General features: G+C 45.5%; 1 protein-coding gene across 3 annotated transcripts in view; it reads left to right on the forward strand.

Moving 5' to 3' along the window:
• The window catches only part of MAP7D2 (MAP7 domain containing 2), a 90,265-nt gene that overhangs the window by 41,614 nt on the left and 29,203 nt on the right, over positions 1-19,448 (forward strand). For all 3 annotated transcript variants that reach the window (XM_039852266.1, XM_039852265.1, XM_039852267.1), the window contains exons 2-8: positions 626-703; positions 1,808-1,971; positions 8,395-8,506; positions 11,573-11,683; positions 13,489-13,611; positions 16,063-16,193; positions 17,838-17,965. In XM_039852266.1, the coding sequence (XP_039708200.1) occupies positions 628-703; positions 1,808-1,971; positions 8,395-8,506; positions 11,573-11,683; positions 13,489-13,611; positions 16,063-16,193; positions 17,838-17,965 (845 nt within the window). In that variant the 5' untranslated portion in view covers positions 626-627. The remainder of the gene's footprint in view (positions 1-625; positions 704-1,807; positions 1,972-8,394; positions 8,507-11,572; positions 11,684-13,488; positions 13,612-16,062; positions 16,194-17,837; positions 17,966-19,448) is intronic.

Raw genomic sequence — 19,448 nt, forward strand, 5'->3', positions numbered from 1 at the left:
GGGGAGGGACCACTATTTGTTCCATTTTATTTCTTGTAGGAATTAAATGACAGATAAACAAGAGTATATTATATTGTTTCTTTGTGATTCAGAAACACCAAGAGTGCCACTGGAGCAAACTTAGCGGAAGTGAAATCAAACGAGCGTTTTGCTTCTCAGAGCTCACCTGAGGAACTCATGTGTTTCCCTTGGCATTTGGTTCCTTCCAGACAGTTGAATGTTCATTATCTATGTAATAGTCGTGTCCACTTTTGTGCCCACTTTCTTCCCTCCCCTAGGGGCCAGGCTGGGGGAGACTTGGTGGGCTTTTCTGCCAGGCCTCTCTGTCACCTGTTACACTTTCTGACCCCTCCAAGGCCAGGCCCACAGACAGAGGACTAGGGAAAGAGCTTCGTCCTCCAGGGCTCACACTGGTGAGTGAATGTGGAAATCATGGCTACTGCCCGTCAGCTCCCAGGGCGGACCATGTGCGTGATGTAGAGTGACAGATCAGGTCTCCGAGGATGAAGCAATGGTGGCGGATGATGTGTGCATGTGGCCAGACCCCGAGTGCGGACCCAGCCACCCTGGCACTCAGCAAACAGGGAGAGTGAAAAAGTGTTTCATTGTGTTTTCTTTCTTGCAGGCATGGATGGCTTTTTAAGATCCGATGAGAGACAGAGACTAGCTAAAGAAAGACGAGAAGAAAAAGAAAAATGTCTCGGTAAGTTGTGCCCTTTGCTGTTTAGGTCCAAGGAAGTGGAGATACGGTGGTGTCTTTTCTCAGAGCCTTAGAGATTTGTGAGTGAATTGGAAGAGAACTAGGACAGTTGTTAGATGAATCTGGAGAATTAGGGGCAAACCTCCACTGCCTCTGGCACAATCACAATTACGTAATTCATGCACTCACTTAGCAAACAGTGAACCTGTGCTGTGTTCCGGGCACTGTGCAGATAGCATGGGGAAGAGTGGGAAGCAGCTGCTGCCCCCGCACCTTGGGCATGCACTGCATGCTCTCACTCGGGCGCGCTCGGGCGTGTAGAAGGGGCATCCTCAGGAGAACTGAGAAAATCTGCACTAAAGACATTTTCTGTGTTAGGATGGGGAACGTGGTTGAGAAAGGCTCTCACCTTTTGGAGGCCAGGTATGGATAAATATGACATGTCCCACAGGGAGCTCTAAGGTAGATGGGTAGTGATTTCCCCACTGAATCGAGACGAATGAGGAGCATTCAGGATCTCCTTGACTGCCCCCTGCTGGGCGGCTCAGGCATCTTGTCCTCCAGGGGACCCTTCCCTGATGCAGCCAGGTGGAGGTAAGGCCCCTTTGGGAATCATCTTGTGGGGAAGGCCGATCTTATTCATGTGTTCACTCCCTTGCCTAGCCCTGTGTCTGCTGCTTGGTGTATGCCCAGTTAACATGTTTTGAATGAACAGATCTTTGCAACTCTCGTTTCTCAACCCGTGTATGGCTTAGACAGTGCGATGAGTCTAACTTCATGATAGCAGTGGCTCCTGCGTGTAGAGACACTTACTGTACACTTTCTGTGCATTGTCTCATTCCGTCTTCGCAGCACTATGATGTTGCAAACATGACTGTCCCCACTTCACAGAGGGGGATACCAAAGCAGAACAGTTACATGGTTAACATGCCGAGGGTCACCCAGCTAGTGGCCGAGGTGCCAGAACCCCTCATCTCGGTTACTGCAGTCTAAGATCCTACCAGGCTCTGTTTTCGGTCTCGCTCACACTTCTGTGTTTTTGATCTTAATCCAAACAATGCGAGGTGCTCTGGTCATGACACCTCTCTTCCGATTTCCTTCCCCCAGCTGCCCGGGAGCAGCAGATCCTAGAGAAACAGAAACGAGCCAAGCTCCAGTATGAAAAGCAAATCGAGGAGCGATGGCGGAAGCTGGAGGAGCAACGACAGCGGGAGGACCAGAAGAGGGCTGCCGTGGAAGAGAAGAGGAAGCAGAAGCTCCGGGAGGAGGAGGTAAGGTCCTGGGAGCCGCAGGCCATCTCAGCGGCTCACACGCAGCTGGTGCGCTGGGCGCCTGAGTGTCCTGCCCAGTTCAGGGGTATGAGAGAGATCTGTGCCTAAGCTCTCTCCTTGGTGGCTCCCCGTGCCTTCTCTCAGCAGCGTGACACAATACAGTGGAAGCAGCACTAGAATAGGAGCGAAGAGACTTATCCCTTCAGCTCAGCTGTTCATTTTCTCTGTGACCTTAGACAGGCCAGTTGGCCTCTCTGGGCCTTGAATTGTTCCTCTCTGAAGTGAGGGGGTTGGGTTCAGCAGTCTCCAAGGCCTCTTTCAGGCCTAACCTTCTCTGACTCTAGGACCTGAAGGGGATCGTGGACAGGGACTGGGTGATGCAGGCCTGGGGGTTACGCTGGGGGTCCGTGCCTGCACGGCAGACATGAGGCCAGAGGAAGGGCCGTGAGGATAGAAGAGAACTTGATCCGTTATTTACCACTGGAAAATCAAGTAGTCTACCTTCAGATACAAAGATGCCAGTATATTTAAGTTTTAATGCGGTTCCTTGCTTTAATCAACCTTTCTCTCCAGTTACCTTTCAAGAAACAAATGGAACGTAATTAGCTCTGCAGAGTCCTTTATTACTAAACTTTGAAAATATATTTAGAAAGCATATTTGGAGTGCACATTTTCTTAACAAGTATATTTTAAGGACGTAATCGTAGCCTTGTATCAGGTGATGATCATATTTTATTCATAAGGTATAATGACTCATCATTTAGTATGAACAATATAGACACTTGTTACTCGCCAACACTATAGGATATAGAAACATTTGTATAAACTCAGTATTTTTTAATGTCTGAATGGTTTATCATTCAGACATTATGGTCTGAATGCTTTACCTCTTCCTCTTTTTTTTTCAATTTAAAAAAACATGAATGTGCGCACGCGCACACACAATTACACCTATCTTTGCCCACAAAGCATTCATTTACACGGAGATTTCTTTGTTCCTCTTAGCAAATGAAGGTCTAAGCAGGGGTCTTAGCCACAGTGCGCTGTTGCTAGCTGCATCCCCCCGATCACCGTGTGGCTTCATCCGTTCCCTGTGCAAATCTCAGTTCTACCACTAGATAGCCGATAACTAGCGGCAAGTCACATAGCCCCTCATAACCCTCTAACTCAGTCCCTTTAGCCCAAAACAGAAGTGCTCACAGGAATTAAAGGAGGTGACTTTTATGAAAGTGCCCAGCGGAGCACCTACCACAGTGTAATGGTCAGAAATGTTCAAGACCCTTCCGTGACTTCAGCTGACCTTGTCTGAAAGAAGGTCAAAAGGGAGCTACCCAGAAAAGGTTATGGCACAGTGTGTAGACTAAGAAAAAAGCCACAGTGTGCTAGGCTGCTGCAGTAACCTGGGCCCAATCTCCCCGTTCCCAGCCCGTATGTATTTGTCCTGAGTCACCGGACTCTCCTGTGTTCTTCCCATCCTCCAATCCTTGACTCACAGCTTATCTCCTTTGTCCCTGGTCTCTCCATTTTGATTACTGACATCCTGCGGGACTGCTGATTCCAGAGCGAGTGTGTCACTGCTGCTTCCAGGAAGGGAGGGGGTGCTATGTAGTCATGAGAGACACTTCCCGAGCCTCTGACACACCTGACAGTGTCGCAGAGGTTCGCCTTTGAGGCACTCCCTGTCTGTAATTTTTCTTTATTAAACAATAATGCCGGAAGCATTTTCAATCAAGCTATCAGACTCCCTCCTCTTGCAGATGAGAGAATGTCATGCCAGGTGGTTGGTCCTGATGCAGCTGAATCTTGCGGTTGCGCCTCCAGATCATTTTTTCTTTGCTTCGCGTGCTCCCGTTTGTTCCTAACATGACGATGGCAGGGAAGGAGAGATGTCATCCGGTCCTCGTCGGCACAGACACAAGCCAGGCTTCCTTCCCTCTTCTCCCTGGACACAACGGGGCAGGACTGAGAGCTGGGCCTCCCGTGGTCGTGTAGCAACGCAAGGAAGCTGCAGGCTCCTTCTGCCACCTGCTCCCACCCTCACGGCCCCCTGGGAGACCTAGGTAGAGCTTAGGGACTTTCCATACGCAGGCTGGCGTGTTAAGCACATAAGCTTTGGCGCTCTGCCCACGCACAGGCCTGTTTGGCATTCTCATGAGTGATGTTTGGAAAGAACGGATAAGCCTACACTGCATGAACCCCTTTCCTCAGAAAACCCTCTGCATTTGCCCCCATGGTTCACTGGAGATTTTTGGAAGGACTGCTGCCTGCTTGGCGCATGGCTGTGGAGGTTCTCCATTTTCTTCCCAGTGGCTGATTTCACTTCTTTTGGTGACACTCTGTCTTGTCAACCAGGGTGAAGCCTCTGCTGGAAGACGTTCATTCCATCACAGCCCATTTTGCTTCTCTAGCTTGTCGGAAAGTGTTTGGGTCGCCCCATCAAGTCCTACCTCTGTAGAGCTGATATTAGGAGCTCATAAAAGGCCTGCCGACTCCCCGCCTCCCCCAGCCCTGTTCTGGCTCCATGTCCCTAGGGCAGCCATGATGTTGCTCTTGGTAGCTCTTCACAGCTGTGCGGGCAAGCCCTCAACTCGGCCAGGAGGCATCTTGTCTGCCAACACAGAGGTGGTCAACACAGATGGCCTGGCTCCCAGAGGTCTTGAGGGCTGGAGGTTGGTCAGGCCTGCCCTGGAGAAGCAGGGCTGTTTCCAGTGTCCACTTGACACCCTGACTCTGAGCTCATTCTCTCACTATAGGCCGCCTTATCCTTAAGGTGGGTTCCTCCGACCCTCACATGTCCCAGGAATCAAGCTTCTGGAACAAGCCCTTGTCACCTCCCCGACTTAGGGCTGACAACACAATGTTCTCATCTTTTGCCCACTTGGGGAGTATAGCCTCCTGACTGGAGGCCCTGGAAAATGAGATCTAGCAAAGCCAACTGCACATTCCTCTGCTAAACAGGCACCCAGGAAAGGCCTCTTTCAGAGAGAAGCTTCATCTCTACAAGATATTTCGACACATTACAACTTCACACATTCTTATTGCTTGATACCTTACAAGACCCACCAGGCCGAGTATAAAAATGAGAAATTTCTGAACTTAACAAAAGCTTCACTAAACTGCGAGCCGGCCTCTCCCAGAGGGCATCGGCTGTCGTGGGGACATGATGACTACCTGGCCTTTCTGGTCAGATGTGGGTGTCTGTTAGAAGAGAGAAAGATCCTCTACAGAACCATGCTGAGGACCATTTGGGGCCTTGTCCCACATTGTCATCCCCAGAACGTGTGCATAATAAGGGCACTGGAAAAGACACAGCCAGCCCTCCACTCCTACCAGAGCCGGCTGTCTCGGTAGCAGTGTCTGGGCCGTGCCTTGCCGGAGGCCTTTTATGCTGCTTCGGCCAGCTCAGTGGGTCACCTTGGTCATGATTCTCTTCTGGGTTCATCCAGGCAGATCTAGGGCCAGAGCTCAAGGGGTCAAGGGTGGGATTCTCCTGGTTCCTTCCTTCTACTAAGCACCACCCGAAAGAGGACATTCTAGGGACGAGAATCTGCCTCGCCCTTTCTCCATCCTCTGTCGATCATCAGGAGAACCAGAGCTTGGCAGGAACTGTTTATGCAGTATGCAACCCTAATATTTATTAATACTATTCTTCTGATGTGACCGAACTTTCTCAGACGCTCTCTCATGCTCAGCCTTCCCTCTAACCAGTGCTTCCCGCAGCGCAGCCCCAGGACCAGCAGCACCAGCATCACCTGGGAACCTGTCAGAAATGCACATTCTCAGCAGGCTTCACCTCAGACCTACAGAATCTGAAATTCTGCGGGCTGGGCCCAGCAGTGGTACTGTGGGCCATCCAGGGGATTCTGATGCAGGCTCACTCTAGTTTGGGAACCACTGCTGTAAACTGCCCTGTTGTTAATCTTCCCCTTCAAATTTGGGTTCAGTTAGCATTGGCTCAGGACTTATTATGCTAGTCCTTATCTTGCAGACTTGGGTGGTCTGCTGATGTACGTAATATCCCCATTTCATACAGTAGGAAACTGATGCCCAATGATGTTAAACGGAGCTTACAAGGCTAAAAGGCAGCAGACAGAGGTGGGTTTTGAATCCATATCTCCCCTCCAAAGCCAGGATTCTTTTCATTCCATCACATGAAGGAACAGAAAGACACACACACACACACACACACACACACACACACACACACACACACACACACACACACAAATACTGACCTATGTGGGATTAACCACTAACAAGAGTGAAGTGGGCCAGTTTTGTTTTCGACATGTTTGAATCACCCCATTCTGACGACTCTGAGTTCCATAGTCCCTTGGTTACCACCTATTTTTCATCATCTGTCCAAACGTGGGTGACACAAAGTGATTGTATCTTCTCTTAGGGATAGCTTCATTTTTATAATCCTACTTATGGTTCAGAGGAATGAATTTCTAATGGTGGAATTTAGAAGAGCTCAGTGGATTGGGGTTGGATGGAGAGGTAGCTGATCAGTCCAGGAGTAGGTCTGGCTTTGGGTGAGCATTCCCTTCTAATTATGCCCCTAGATAGCTACTCGGTGGTAAGGTTGGCTTGACAAATCTTGGTATTCTTATTTTTCATTGGCAGACGAGGGACTACCTTGTGAAGTCCTTTTAGCATGCAGGAAATCTCTCAGAACCCTCTCAATAGTAAATTCACTCTGAGGTGAACGGTTTGAACATTTAAATTAGGTTATCGGTTAAATACTTTATGTTAGATCCATATAATGAAGTTACTATTCAGCTCTAGTCTCAAAGTGACCACACTTCAAGTGTCTAATAGTCAAGTTCTAGTCCGTCCACACCCCCAACTTTTCTCAGGCAGACCCCCAGGCTTGGCCGTCAGAATTTGCTGAGCCAGGGTTGTGACGACAGGACTCTGCCAGGAAGCGCACACTCATGATTATAGGGCCTCAGCCAAAATCGAGAGCAAATACAAATCCCTTTTCTGCTCACAGGTCCCTGGAGAGGCTGCCTCTTAGCAATGTGCTATTCAAAGAGAAATTATGCAGATGAGGCTGAGATGGGGAGAATGCTCCTCCCATCCCTTTGGCGTTGACAAAGGGATAGATCCAGGTCCCTCCTAAGTGACCTTTCTCTGTTTCTAGTAAGTGGAATAAGGGAGCCTTTCCCCAGTCCTTAAGTCACAGCTACTCAGTCGGTGCTGCCCTAACTTAATTTGGCTTGTTTATTTAAGCCATGAGAAAAGAGTTATCTTTTTGCTTTGGAGGTGGGCTATGATTAGCCCAGTTCCCGAAGCACCTCGTGGTGGGTTTTATGGAGGCCAAAGGGTATCAGTGTAACCGTTTACCTTGCTTTGGTCTGCTCCAGTGGAGGCAGGGAGAGGGTTTGGTATTTGCCGTGTCATTGGAGCAGTAAGGAGTGCAGAACTGGAACTCCAATGCCAGGGAAGTATTTGCCACCAGCCAGGCTCAACGTCATGAAAGTGACAATTGGGGTAATACAGCGGGAAGGGGAGGGCTTTTGATAAAGGCTCTGTTAAAAGAGAAGGCTGCTTGTTGTTTTACTCTTCTGGCTAAAATCTGTTTAGTTCTTCTCTCATCTAAGTCTGAGAATGCACAGATGTTTTCTTTTTTTGTAGCTATAAGGTTCCCTACTCTTGTCTCTCTTAAATTTCGAAATATGGGGGTCAAATATTTGGTGACGGAAGGAAATCTAACTTTCGGTGGTGAACACACGATGTAGTATACATACGACACACTGTTTAATTGTATGCTTGAAACTTATTTGGTTTTATTAATGTCACCCCCAAAATTTGTAATCAAAAATTAATAATTAAAATAAAAAATAAAATTTGAAATATGTAGCATTACCCTCAGATAACTGCGTAGCAGAAAAGTGTTGCAATGTGGAAAACGGTTGATTCCCCTTTAAGAAGCTCTGACATAAAAATGCAAAATAGATCTCAAAGTCATGTATCACCCTCAAAAAGTTAGGCTTAAGGTTATAAAATTCAAATAATATTTAAATTTAAGTCTTTGCAAATCAGAACACTTCACGCATTTTCAACTAGAGAGCATGTGGTTGGTTCTAGAGCACAATTCCAGTTCTCCTGCTAGGTGGGGCAAACCGGGACTTGAGACAGGCCTCAAGGGGTTAATGCTTGTCTGGCATTATTCTTAAACAAATCAAGGCCTGGATGCGGCAGCCTCGCCCAAGGATGAGGTGTTGGGGCAGAAAGCTGCACCAGCTGCATTGTTTACTCTCCACCCACTGAGAAGCGCCTGGTGTGGCAGAGAGCACGTGTGCCTAGGTTTTGGATGCTGAGCACAGAGCCCCACTTGGTGACTCACCCCAGCACTGAGGTGCGGCAGTGCTGAGAGGCTGGTGGTTAATCTTGCTCTCCCTTGCATGAACTGGGCAGGAACGGCTGGAGGCGATGATGCGCAGATCCATAGAGCGCACACAGCAGCTGGAACTGAAGAAGAAATGCTCATGGGGACCTTCGCCAGCTGCAGGGCCAGTAGGACGTGATGGTAAGTGTAGGGCTGCCCCTGCATTGCAGGGCCCCAGGGCAGGTGGGAGACCTTAGACACAGCCTATAGGGTCTGGGGGATGCTTTGTACCAATCTATATAGGTACCTCTTTCAGATGCGATGTTTCAAACTGCCAAGCTTCCCGCATATGCATTTCTGTGCATTCTTTTTGCTAGCAGACAGCAGTTGATACCGTCCCTGGGCTGTGAGGTAAAGCAAAAGGAAAGCAATGAAAAGGAATGCAGTCTGGTTAACCCCGTCCAGCCTGCAAGCCCAGGGATAATCCGATTTCTGGTAGCGAAGCATGAGGAGCCTTGGGCGGGGGGGTAGGGGGGGTGGGGTGGGGGTTGTCAATAGCAGTAGGCTAAGTCACTGCTGCAGCATGACCCAGAAAGCCTGGGCAGCAGTTGTTTACCCTCTAAAAGCGGCTGGGGTTTTTCCTTCCTCATTATTAATTTTTGTTGCTCTTTCCATTTTGTTTCAAGATGACTTATTTATTCCATTATCCAGTTCATACTCATCTTTAAATTTTCAAGTGTTTAATTTAATCTATGGATTGTTACCAGTCTCTGGGTGGCTTTTTCCTATCTTCAGAGTCTGTTTTTCTGTGATCTTGTCATTCTTTAATGCAGGAGTTATATACTAGCTTTTACTGAGCGCAAATGGGTTTACGTTTACATTTCTTGGCTTTGCTGTATTGTGCTTTTAATCTTTTGTCAGTGAATGTACTTTATTTTCTTCTGTCTTTGAGAAGTCAACAACTCATTTCAGTTACTTTTTCTAATTTCCTCATTAGAAACTAAAGTCAACCAGAAATTGGGACTTTTTCCTTTTACCTCTCTTTGCTCTGACTTTTTGCTGTGTAGGTGAATCAGAAAATGCCCCACCCCCTCCTCTAGGTTTAACAGCCAGCACCCTCCCTCCGGACCCAGGGACCACTGCCGCTGCTGCCGAGTCCACCAACGGTATATTTGAGCATCACAGTGCCATGACGTTTTGCGATGACTGTTCTGATCACCCTCCTCCATCACCATGTCTGTCTCAAGCACTTTACAATTGATTTCTTAGTCTGACCCCTTAGAACTTTTTTCTAGCAATGTGAATGACATGCCCACATTTCTTTGTTCTCTGTCACGGTGGAGCTGTGCATGCCTTGCATCCTAGTGCCCTGGAGACATTTCATCCTTAGCTCACCAACTTCTGCCTTGAAAATCTTGTCAATGTTTGACTTGTGTGCATTTAGATCTTTCACACTCATTAATCATCAGTTTTGGGCATTATGTAGTATTGTGTTTCAATCACTTCTGATTACCAAAACCTGTGATCACACAGAGTTCTGGGTGTTAATGTGATGGATGTCTGGAGAGGCGTTTGAGAGGGAGTGGTTTATCTGTCCTAACCCTGGGGATCTAAACAAGATCAGTTGCCTTTGTTCTTGATTTCATTTCTACAGAAGGCTCTCTGCTTTCGATGCAGGTGTGGGAAATTCTTAGGATCTAGATCAAAAACAGAACTAGCAAAACTTTGCTCCCATTGAATAATGATTTTAGAACTTTAACCCATCTTTGGCTGGCAAGGAAAAAAGATGTAAGAGGGATGCAGTATTTACCAGCAATGCAGAAGATCAATTTATAGCAGTAAGAATAAATAATCTTGGTTTCCAGCATTCCTTTGACAAAGAATAATCTTTCTTAGTCTTACTGAGTAGCACAGACTTTGATACATGGGCCGAGTGAGCTGTACTGTGGGCACTGGCCTTCTCTCGACAGAGAAGGGCAGATAGAGTGATAATTACCCCTTGGGAGTCGCACCCAGGATCCAGGCCAGGGTCAGGTGAGTGCGGTACCGGACTCGGGCTCGCAATTTAGGGGGGCACCATAAATCTCATTAATCAAGATAAAATAATATTCAAATAAATCACAATTACTGCAGAATAATCCACGGTGAATAAAATACTGAATTTCTAAAGACCCGTGCCATGCTGCTGAGCAATATTGGAACCTGAGGCAAAGAGAGAAATGTGTACCCCTCTCCAATTACATGGCTTTATGTAATTTCTAATGGTTCATTTTTTTTTCTAGAACATTAAGTAGTTGCAAAAGTACTGAAAACTTGAAAAGTAGGTGTATCGAAACTCTGATTTTAAGTTTAAATGTTTTATTTATACTAAAACAGAATTTATTATAATTTTACTTCGGCTTAAGTTAATTAACTTTTTTTTTAGATTGTCACTTGGTCAGAGAAAGTGGTCAAACATGGCGATTCTCTCATTCGAAAACATGAGGGGAGGAGTAGATTTTGATAATCCGATCAATGAATTTGCTTCCTTTAAAGCCAGGACACACATCTTTTCTTTCTGGTATGGCTTGGCAGGGCACTGTCAGCATCTCTTCGTTCGCTGTAATGGTTTAATTTAGAAACCAGTCTAAAATAATGGCTGGAAATTAAGAACATCAAACCTGGGACCACATGTTAAAATCCTAATTATAAACAGTCATAGCATTTGACAGAAGGCCATTGTGACCCCCGTCTCTTGGTACAAGGAAGAAACCGACTACTAAAGGTTGTTCTACTTTAAATACAGCTCCTTGCCTTGCAAATGACTTCTCTCTAACCTGAGCTATAGATAACCTTCAGAAAGAGTCCATTTTCAGCTTACACAGTCTCAGTCAGACCATAGGACATTTTCCAGTGGTGATTTGTCTCTGGGTCCAGGTCGGTTTTGTTTTCATGTGGTCTGAATATACTGAATAAAAGCCCCTGGACACAAGGAAATGATTTGCTGGTGGGATTAGCATGGCTTTAGTTGAACAGTCAGGTGAGGTTGAACATTTGGAATCAAAGAGAAGAAGAGAGTTGAGAAATAGAAGACAAGACCTTGCCTCAGACCGGTGGCTGCTGTGGACATTTCCAAATAAGCTAGGTAGGCAGCAGGACGATGGAAGCAATGCGCTGTGCCCCAGCGGTTGGAAGGCGTGTGGATGAGGACAGGAAGAACGCTGGGATGTGTTATTTCTCAGTCTACGGTGGTGCGGATACCAATGTCTTTAATACATTTCTCTGCAGCATGTGACAAACTTTCAACATCAACCATGAATTTGCCAAAGCAGACGGAGACTCCCATGAGTAAGCGCCTGTCTTCATCCACCGCGGCAATATCCTATTCCCCCGACCGAGGCAAGTGAACGTGCAGATTTGGTCTCTCCAGTTTTCTTTCTAGTGTGAGCGTCTTAATGTCAGTCTTTGTGAGAGCCTCTCTTGAGTCTTGTGCAAATACCTCCATTATCCTAGTCTTGTGGTCTAAATGTGGGAGCCCCAGGGCCTCACTAATGGGACTTTGGAAAGTAGCATTGCCCTTTAGTGCCAGGTTGGTGTTGTACAGAGACAGGAGTTAATGCTGTTCTTGGTCTGAAAGAGACTATGCCATCTTCCACAGTGCATGCAGGAGTTGTCCTGTCTCAGAATTAACTGACCAGTGGGCAGATGTGACCTTTAAAATAATAACTGCTCCGTTATCGATCCGATATAGTTGATTAGTTGGAAACAGCAGAATTGATGAGGCACAGGTATGTGGGAAACTCAGATGTGTGAAAAAATGGGGCTCTGTGGTATGTTGGCCTGCGCACTTCTGCTTTGAAAACAGAAGTTCGGAATTAATATGAAGCCTTTAAAATAGGAAAAGGATGGGTGGCCTTTCCTGGCATTCTGTTTCGAGGTGAGACATGATATGTAGAGGATGTGTGCCAGTTCCAGAAACTGAATAGATTTAAAACCACCCGAGTCCTAACTGAAGCTCAGATGCGTCACTAAAAGTCTGAATTTATACCTTTCAGAGTATGTTAGGTTAGGGAAGGGAGGGAAGCTCTTCATGCGTCAAACGTGTATTTTAAAGCATCGAAGAAGTGTCAGGTGCCAGTGGAGTATTTAACACATCAAGTCATCACCAAAGGGTGAGCAGAAGGATATTTGTGATTTTGAGGAGGCCAGCGTGTCTTCCTGGTTGTTTTTCAATGGCATTGACCTTGAACCTCCGTGCGTCAGAGACCGCATAAGTGTCAGTGTGGCTGATCTCTGATGTTGTTCGTGGGTAAGCCCTGGAAACCTTGAATTAATTTAGAGTTAAATGAGAAAATATCTGCATACTCTTAACTCTAGCCGTTCCATTAGCAAGTGTATTCCATGTTTTCATGAATTCACATGGTTACAAATTAATGTTAAATTCATATTCGCATCGATTAGTATGTAAAGATATCAGTATGTTATTATATTTTGTTGGCAATGGAATTACCTGCTTGTGGATTATAAATTGAAAAGTTTCAATTCTCAAACCATTTACTGGCTACTGGGTACCCCCAAAATATAAAGTAATGGAAAAGTTAATCCATTACCATACAGTACGTTCCAAAACCATCAAAATGACATTTCGGTCACTGAATTTTGGATTATGAATACTATTCCTTCCGTTAAAGTTGATAATCAGTGGGCTGTTTTTATTTTTGTGCTTACTTAATTTTTGCCCTTATTTACATGGAAAAAGTATGAAAGAATGCATATTTGTACATTAACGAAATCGGTCTGTTATGAAATATTTCTTAACAGAGGGACCTAAAACAAGTGTTTTGCAGGAATAATCTCTTTTTCAATGCTGCATGTAGTTGGTGAGTAAATGGTTTCTTGAGTCCATATTACGTCGTGGAAGATGGGCTAATTCTCTTTGAGCGATAAGGGTAGTAGTGTAATCACATATCGAATGAATTCTGGCCCCCACGAGGATTAACGCACTCTTTCACACTCTAGATGACACATCATTTATTTTAGTTTACTCTGACGAACTGTGAAGCCATCCTTTGCTAGAATATCTTTAATTTCCACATTCGTTCTACCATCCAAAACTTAATCTGCATCATGCATTGTGTTGTTTTAAGCATTTTGTTTTGTTTTAATTTTGCTTTTTAAAATTTTTATTTGATTCCGTCCCTCAGCTCATCGCATGCACCTTAGTCCCACGGAAAACTTTCTTGTTATGCGACTGTTGACACCCACACAGGCTTCTTTAGCCAGAAGCAGAAGCACACTCATGCTCTCTGAGCAGGCCAGTGACTCAGGTAAAAGAGGCCAAGGTGGTGACACTGAGGAAAATGGCAGAAGTGGTGTTGGTCGGCCTATGAGTTATTCCTATATTTCTGTATTTTGCTTCCCATTTGCTGGCTTCGTGAAATGTCGTCAATGGTTAATAACATTTTCTCTCCACCGGTGTCTTGCTATTGCTATTTTTAAGTGTCACAAAGGTGAGTAAATGATTTTATCATTGAGGGCGTGTGGATTAGGGGTAGGGGAAAAGTCCACTTCATGAGCTATGGAGGTTAGTAGACTTTTTGTAAGAGATGGTTTGGCACAAAACAGCCCATAAACGACAGTCTCTGGACTCCCATGACAAACTCTACCACTTAGTAGTTCTTACTGCTTGGGTAAGTTAATGAATCTCTCTAAGCCTCAGTTTCCTCATGTATAAAATGGAGTTATTTTAAATCGCCACCAGGATTAAATGAGATAGCACAGTGATCGGCACAGTAAGCACTCAACAAATAATCTAGAGTCTTGCTACTCAAGGGCTGGTCCATGGACCAGCAGCATTGGCATCACCTGGGAGCTGGTCAGGAAGGCAGACTCTCAGGCCCCACCAGACCTGCACACTGATGTCTGAGAATCACTGGGCCATACCGTCAAAGCCCTTCCTTGACCAAAGTGAATCAAATGATCACGGCAAGATTAATGAAGGCTAGCACTCTCTGTTTGCACGTGAGCAACGCCGTGTCCATGTTAGGGTAGGTCTGGTCTCAGTTCCTATGATAGCGTGTTCACTGAGATGACATATAAATGACGTGGAGTCAATCCTCTACCTAGTTCTAGCTGTTTCCTAATAGTTGTGCTATTTCCACAAAGAAGACATACAAATGGTCAATAAGCACACGACAAGTTGCTCAATACCATTAGTTATTAGGGAAATGCAAATCAAAATCACAATGAGATATTAGTTTACATTTACTAGAATGGCCAAAATTCAAAGAAAAAAGGAAAATAGTGTTGGTGAGGATGTGGAGAAATTGTAACCTTTATACATTGCTAGTGGGAATGAAAAATGGTGCAGTCGCTTTAGAGAACAGTCTGGCAAGTTCCTCAAAAAGTTAAACATAGAGTTACCATATGACCCAGCAATTCCACTCTTAGGTATAGAGGCAAGGAAGTTGAAGACGTGTTCACACAAAAGCTTGTACACAAGTATTCTGAGGAGCACGATGCATTATAGCCATAAGTGTAAACAACGCAAATGTCCTTCCACAGATGAATGGACAAGTAAAATGGTGGTATAGCCATAAAGTGGAATATTATTCAGCCATAAAAAGAAATGAATTACTGATACATGTTACATGGTGAACCTTGAAAACATTATGCTCAGCGAAAGAAGCCAGATGCAAAATGTCACAAATTACGTAATTCCATTTATATGAAATGTGCAGAATAGGCAAAATCAGAGAAACAGTAAATTAGTCATTGCTAGGGAACGAGGGAAGGGGAAAAGGGGAGTGAATGCTTAGTGGTTACAGGGGTTCTTTTGGGGGTGTTGAAAATGTTCTGGAATTAGACTATAGTTATGGTTGTACGACCTTGTGAATATACTAAAAAACACTGCATTTTAAAAGGATGAATTTTATGGTATGTGAATTATATCTCAAACAAATAAAAACTTCCTGGGAAGTAGGAAATATTTCCATTTTGAGAAGGTGAATGCGTCAGGAAGTCCCTAAGACAACTCCCAGGATCGATGATTTTGTAGGAGGACTCATAGCCGTGAGTTATTACGGCGAAAGGCTGAAGAGCAAAATCGGCAAAGGGAAAGGTGCATGAGATGAAGTCTGGGGAAGACTAGACACGAGCTTCCTGAGTCCTCTCCTAGGATAGTCACACAGAACACATTTCTGCAGCAGAGAGTTGTGACATGTGTGAAACGTTGCCAACCAGGGAAGCTCGTTAGAGACTCAGCACCTCGGGTTTTTATTGGGGCTGGTCACGTAGGCAGCCCCTGCCAGGCTCATCCCCAAATTCCAGGCTCTCAGAAAGAAAGCAGGAGAAGTCAGTTAATGGTGAGAACACTCTTGAAATCAAGGGCCAGCTTTGCAAGGAGGCCTTTGCAAGGACAGCAGTCAGGCCCGTCGTGTTAACTCTTTCTACACAAGGAAGTTGACATTTAGAGAGGTTAAGTAACCTGCCCAAGATGATCCAGCTATTAGGTGACGGCGCTAGGTCTGTCTCCTAAGCCCAGGCTTGGAACTCCAGAAATGAACTGGACTCTCGAGCACTGAGTTTGAGAATCTTTTAAGATGAAGCCCCTTCTGTGCACATGAGAAAAAGTATGGCGCATTCTGAGTCCTTGTCATATTTTAACAGAAATATGGTATGCTTCCCAACTCCCTGCTCCCGCTCCTTTTTCTGTCTATGTCCCCGTCTCTCTGGCTGTTAAACTGTAACTCTAGTATTCCATGCTTGTCCTCATGTAGCTCCTGCTGGCCTTTTTAAACCTTCTTACAAGTCCTCTCCCACCCGGAACACCGAGAGGAAGAAGGCTACATCAACATCTGGCGTAGGAGATGGTGGAAAAGAAGTCCCAGCAGGAGCGGAGGCCTCTCCGGTAGGTTTAGACCCCCTGGCTCGCCCCTGGAGATGGTTTGTCTGACAGCGTGCCTGCTCCCTGCGCTTGAGCTGGCCCTCTGTTTCCATCAGTCTCTGGGGTAGATTTGGTTTAAAATTTCGCCCAAACTTTGAAAATCATTTAACTTTTTGTACCCTCCTAAATCTTAGTGCCTCGGGGAAAATCCTAAAGACCTTGTTCTTGTTGTAGCCTGCCCTCCAGAGGACAGGAGTCAGAAGTAATGTCCCAAGTGTCCCGTCTGCTTCTTTAAAGACGTCTGATTCTGAGCCAGTCTCCCCTCTATAGGCAACTAGAACCGACGTCCTAGGTCAACCTTCATCCACAACAGTGGCCTTTAAACATTTTTGCTATTATAATGACACCATCAGCAAAACAAATGTTGAGCAGGTACCCCCAATTATGTATCTCTATTTAGAAATTATACATACTGTACGACTTCTGTTAGTTATCGCTTGCTATGTAACAAATTACGCAAAATCTTAGCCGCTTAAAACACCTATATATTACCTCACTGGTTCTTTGGGTCAGAAATTGAGGCCGGCTTGGGTGGCTCTGGTTCAGGGTCTCTTGTGAGAGTGTGGTCAGGATGGCAGCCAGGGCTGCAGTCACCTGAAAGCTTGGCTGGGGCTCTCCTACGATGGCTCACTCACATGGCCTCACTTCCTAACTGCGTGGACCTTCCCACAGAGCTGCTCGAGTGTCCAAACATGATGACATGATGACATGACTGCTGGCTTCCCCAGAGCAAGAGATGCTAGAGGGAGAGAAAGAGGGGAGGGGGAGGGAGAGAGCTGCAATACTTTGTATTCACCAGCCTCAGGTGTTGCACACCATCGGTTCTGCAGGTGTGGAGGGGATTGAGGTCCACCTGTTGAAGGGAGGCACATCCAACGATGTGTCGACTTTTTTTACAGCCACCACAGTGCATCCTATGGGGCATTTATTTTTATAATACTATATTTATTTTTTAAATCCCCTGCGATTCTCACATGAGAAGCGAATGTTTCATTCAGATCCTCAGGTTTTACTGTAGGGTGGATTACTATGGAAGGGGGCTGACGTACGTGGGTGCAGGGGCCAAATGAAAAGTGTGCTAGGGAGAGAAGGGAAGCACCCTTGCGGAGCACCCACAGCGGGCCAGGCACCAAGGCCCGTGCCTGCGGCCTCCTGCCGAGGGAGGCCGTGGGGAAGACGTACAGGGATGGGAGGGGTTGCAGGCCCCATTATACAGGGTATACTCTTAGGGTCCACAGCTCACTGTCTCGAGTGTTAAAACCACACTTTTGCACCCACCCGTAGCTTTTTTCTAGTGATCATAGATCTTCGTACTCTCTTCACTTTCCACGAACCCAGGACCATAGCATGGTTCTGTCGTTGGTTCTTTGCACAGTAACAAGGAGAAGAAAATCTTTGCATTTTGAGCCTGTTTTTTAAAACTAGATGACCTAAATGTGGTGACCTCATGCTGCTTCTCTGCAAACAGTTCCATTGTGGGGAGCACTATAGCTTCACGTGGATCTTTCCGAAAGAAAGCTGTGCGCTGCTTCCATGGGGGTATTTTTAGAAATTGGAGAAGTAGTGTTGATCGTGGGCCATGGCTGTCCTATTCTGTGTCCCCTACAGACGGAGAAGATGAAGAGAGGGCCGAGAACAACAACTTCCATTCCCAGCGTGAGCCCTGGGTCCCCTCTGAAAAGATGCGACTTTCCAACAGGCATGTCTAAGAGATCATCTTCTCCCGTGACACCCAAGTAAGCATCTTTCCCCTTTGCTACAGTCAGACAATTAAAGCAGTTTGGCGGGGCTCCGTGCAGCACCGTGTGTGCCCCCTGCTCTGCAGGAGGCATGGCCGGCCCTAACAGGTGGACAGGAGGAATGCTGGACGGTGAGCTACCTCCTTCACGCTCTGAGCATCTTCTGGATAAACGATGGGCTTTTAGTTTAAGGAGTTTTGTTGCCTGGTAAATATAGGACTCTTAGCTACTGAGGTGACGTATTCAGTCAGCATTTTCTCTTCAGGTCCATCTGTTCCATTCTGCTTTTTTGGCATTCTCCTCCTTTCTCTTTCAGTCGTATCTGGACTGAAGTGATTCCATTGTGCTTGAACACTTGAGCTCTCTCCAATCTCCTCTGTCTCTTTAAAAGAGAGACAATGATAAGTTGTCGGCCACACTGGCAAATGTTTGTTTTAATGAAGCCATTATATTTTTTATTAAGGATTGGGTGAACTCACCAACGAAACCATGTAACCGAAAAGCAAACTTACGCTATGTGACCACTATCTTAAGTCATTAAAATGTTTTACTGATGATAACTGCTAAAAATGACTCACTAATAAATAACTCAATCCAGCAGTGGAATGAAAACATCTTCAGTAGTATTGACAGACAAAGAAATATTTTAATTTGGAAAAATAGGAAACTTTATATAAAGTCATAAAATTTTATATAGAGTCATACGTTTAGTGCATCAGTTTGGTTCAGAGAACATAGGATAAAACACAAGTTTAATGAAACACTTGGGAATTTATTAAAAATATTTCAAGGTGACATCAGCTCTTATTTCTAATTTGTTGCTTTCTACAAGAGACCTTTTCAGACCTTACTATTGTTTGGCTCAGAGATCACTATGGTTTTTAATAGACAACTAATTCCTGCTACTGCTGTATCCGTCTTCCACACAGAAAAGCCTTCCATAGCGCTTAGCTAAATTAATAGCGTCTTGGTTTATTCTCTCGCTGATCAGCCCCTCAAATGTTCACCTTTCTGGGGTGCATATTTCACTTGTTGGTTGGTTTGTTTGTTTTTCAGTCCATTGCATTCTTTATGTGCTTATACGGCCTATCTTTGCTTATGATATTGTTCTTTTGCAAACTAAATCCATCCACTGGTCACTTCCATTCACATGTCACTACTCTTGTGTTAGTTTGGAACACTGACATTAGCAGAGAGAAAAGCCTGTTCATACTGGGGTTTCTCCATATTCCACCCCTCTCTTTCCAGGATATTGACCCATGATGCCAGCATGGATAGTAGCTGGCAAGTTTCATCATCGTCATTGTAAATTTCACTAAGGTGAACAAGGCGCTGTTATCTATCCTCTATTACAGCGGTCCCCAGCCTTTTTTGGCACTAGGGACCGGTGCTCCTATGAGAATCTAATGCCTGATGATCTGAGGTGGAGCTGAGGCGGTGATGCTAGTGCTGGGGAGCGGCTACAAATGCAGATGAAGCT

Source organism: Pteropus medius, unplaced genomic scaffold (genome assembly GCF_902729225.1).
Source record: "Pteropus medius unplaced genomic scaffold, Ma_sr-lr_union100, whole genome shotgun sequence".
Classification (NCBI taxonomy): domain Eukaryota; kingdom Metazoa; phylum Chordata; class Mammalia; order Chiroptera; family Pteropodidae; genus Pteropus; species Pteropus medius.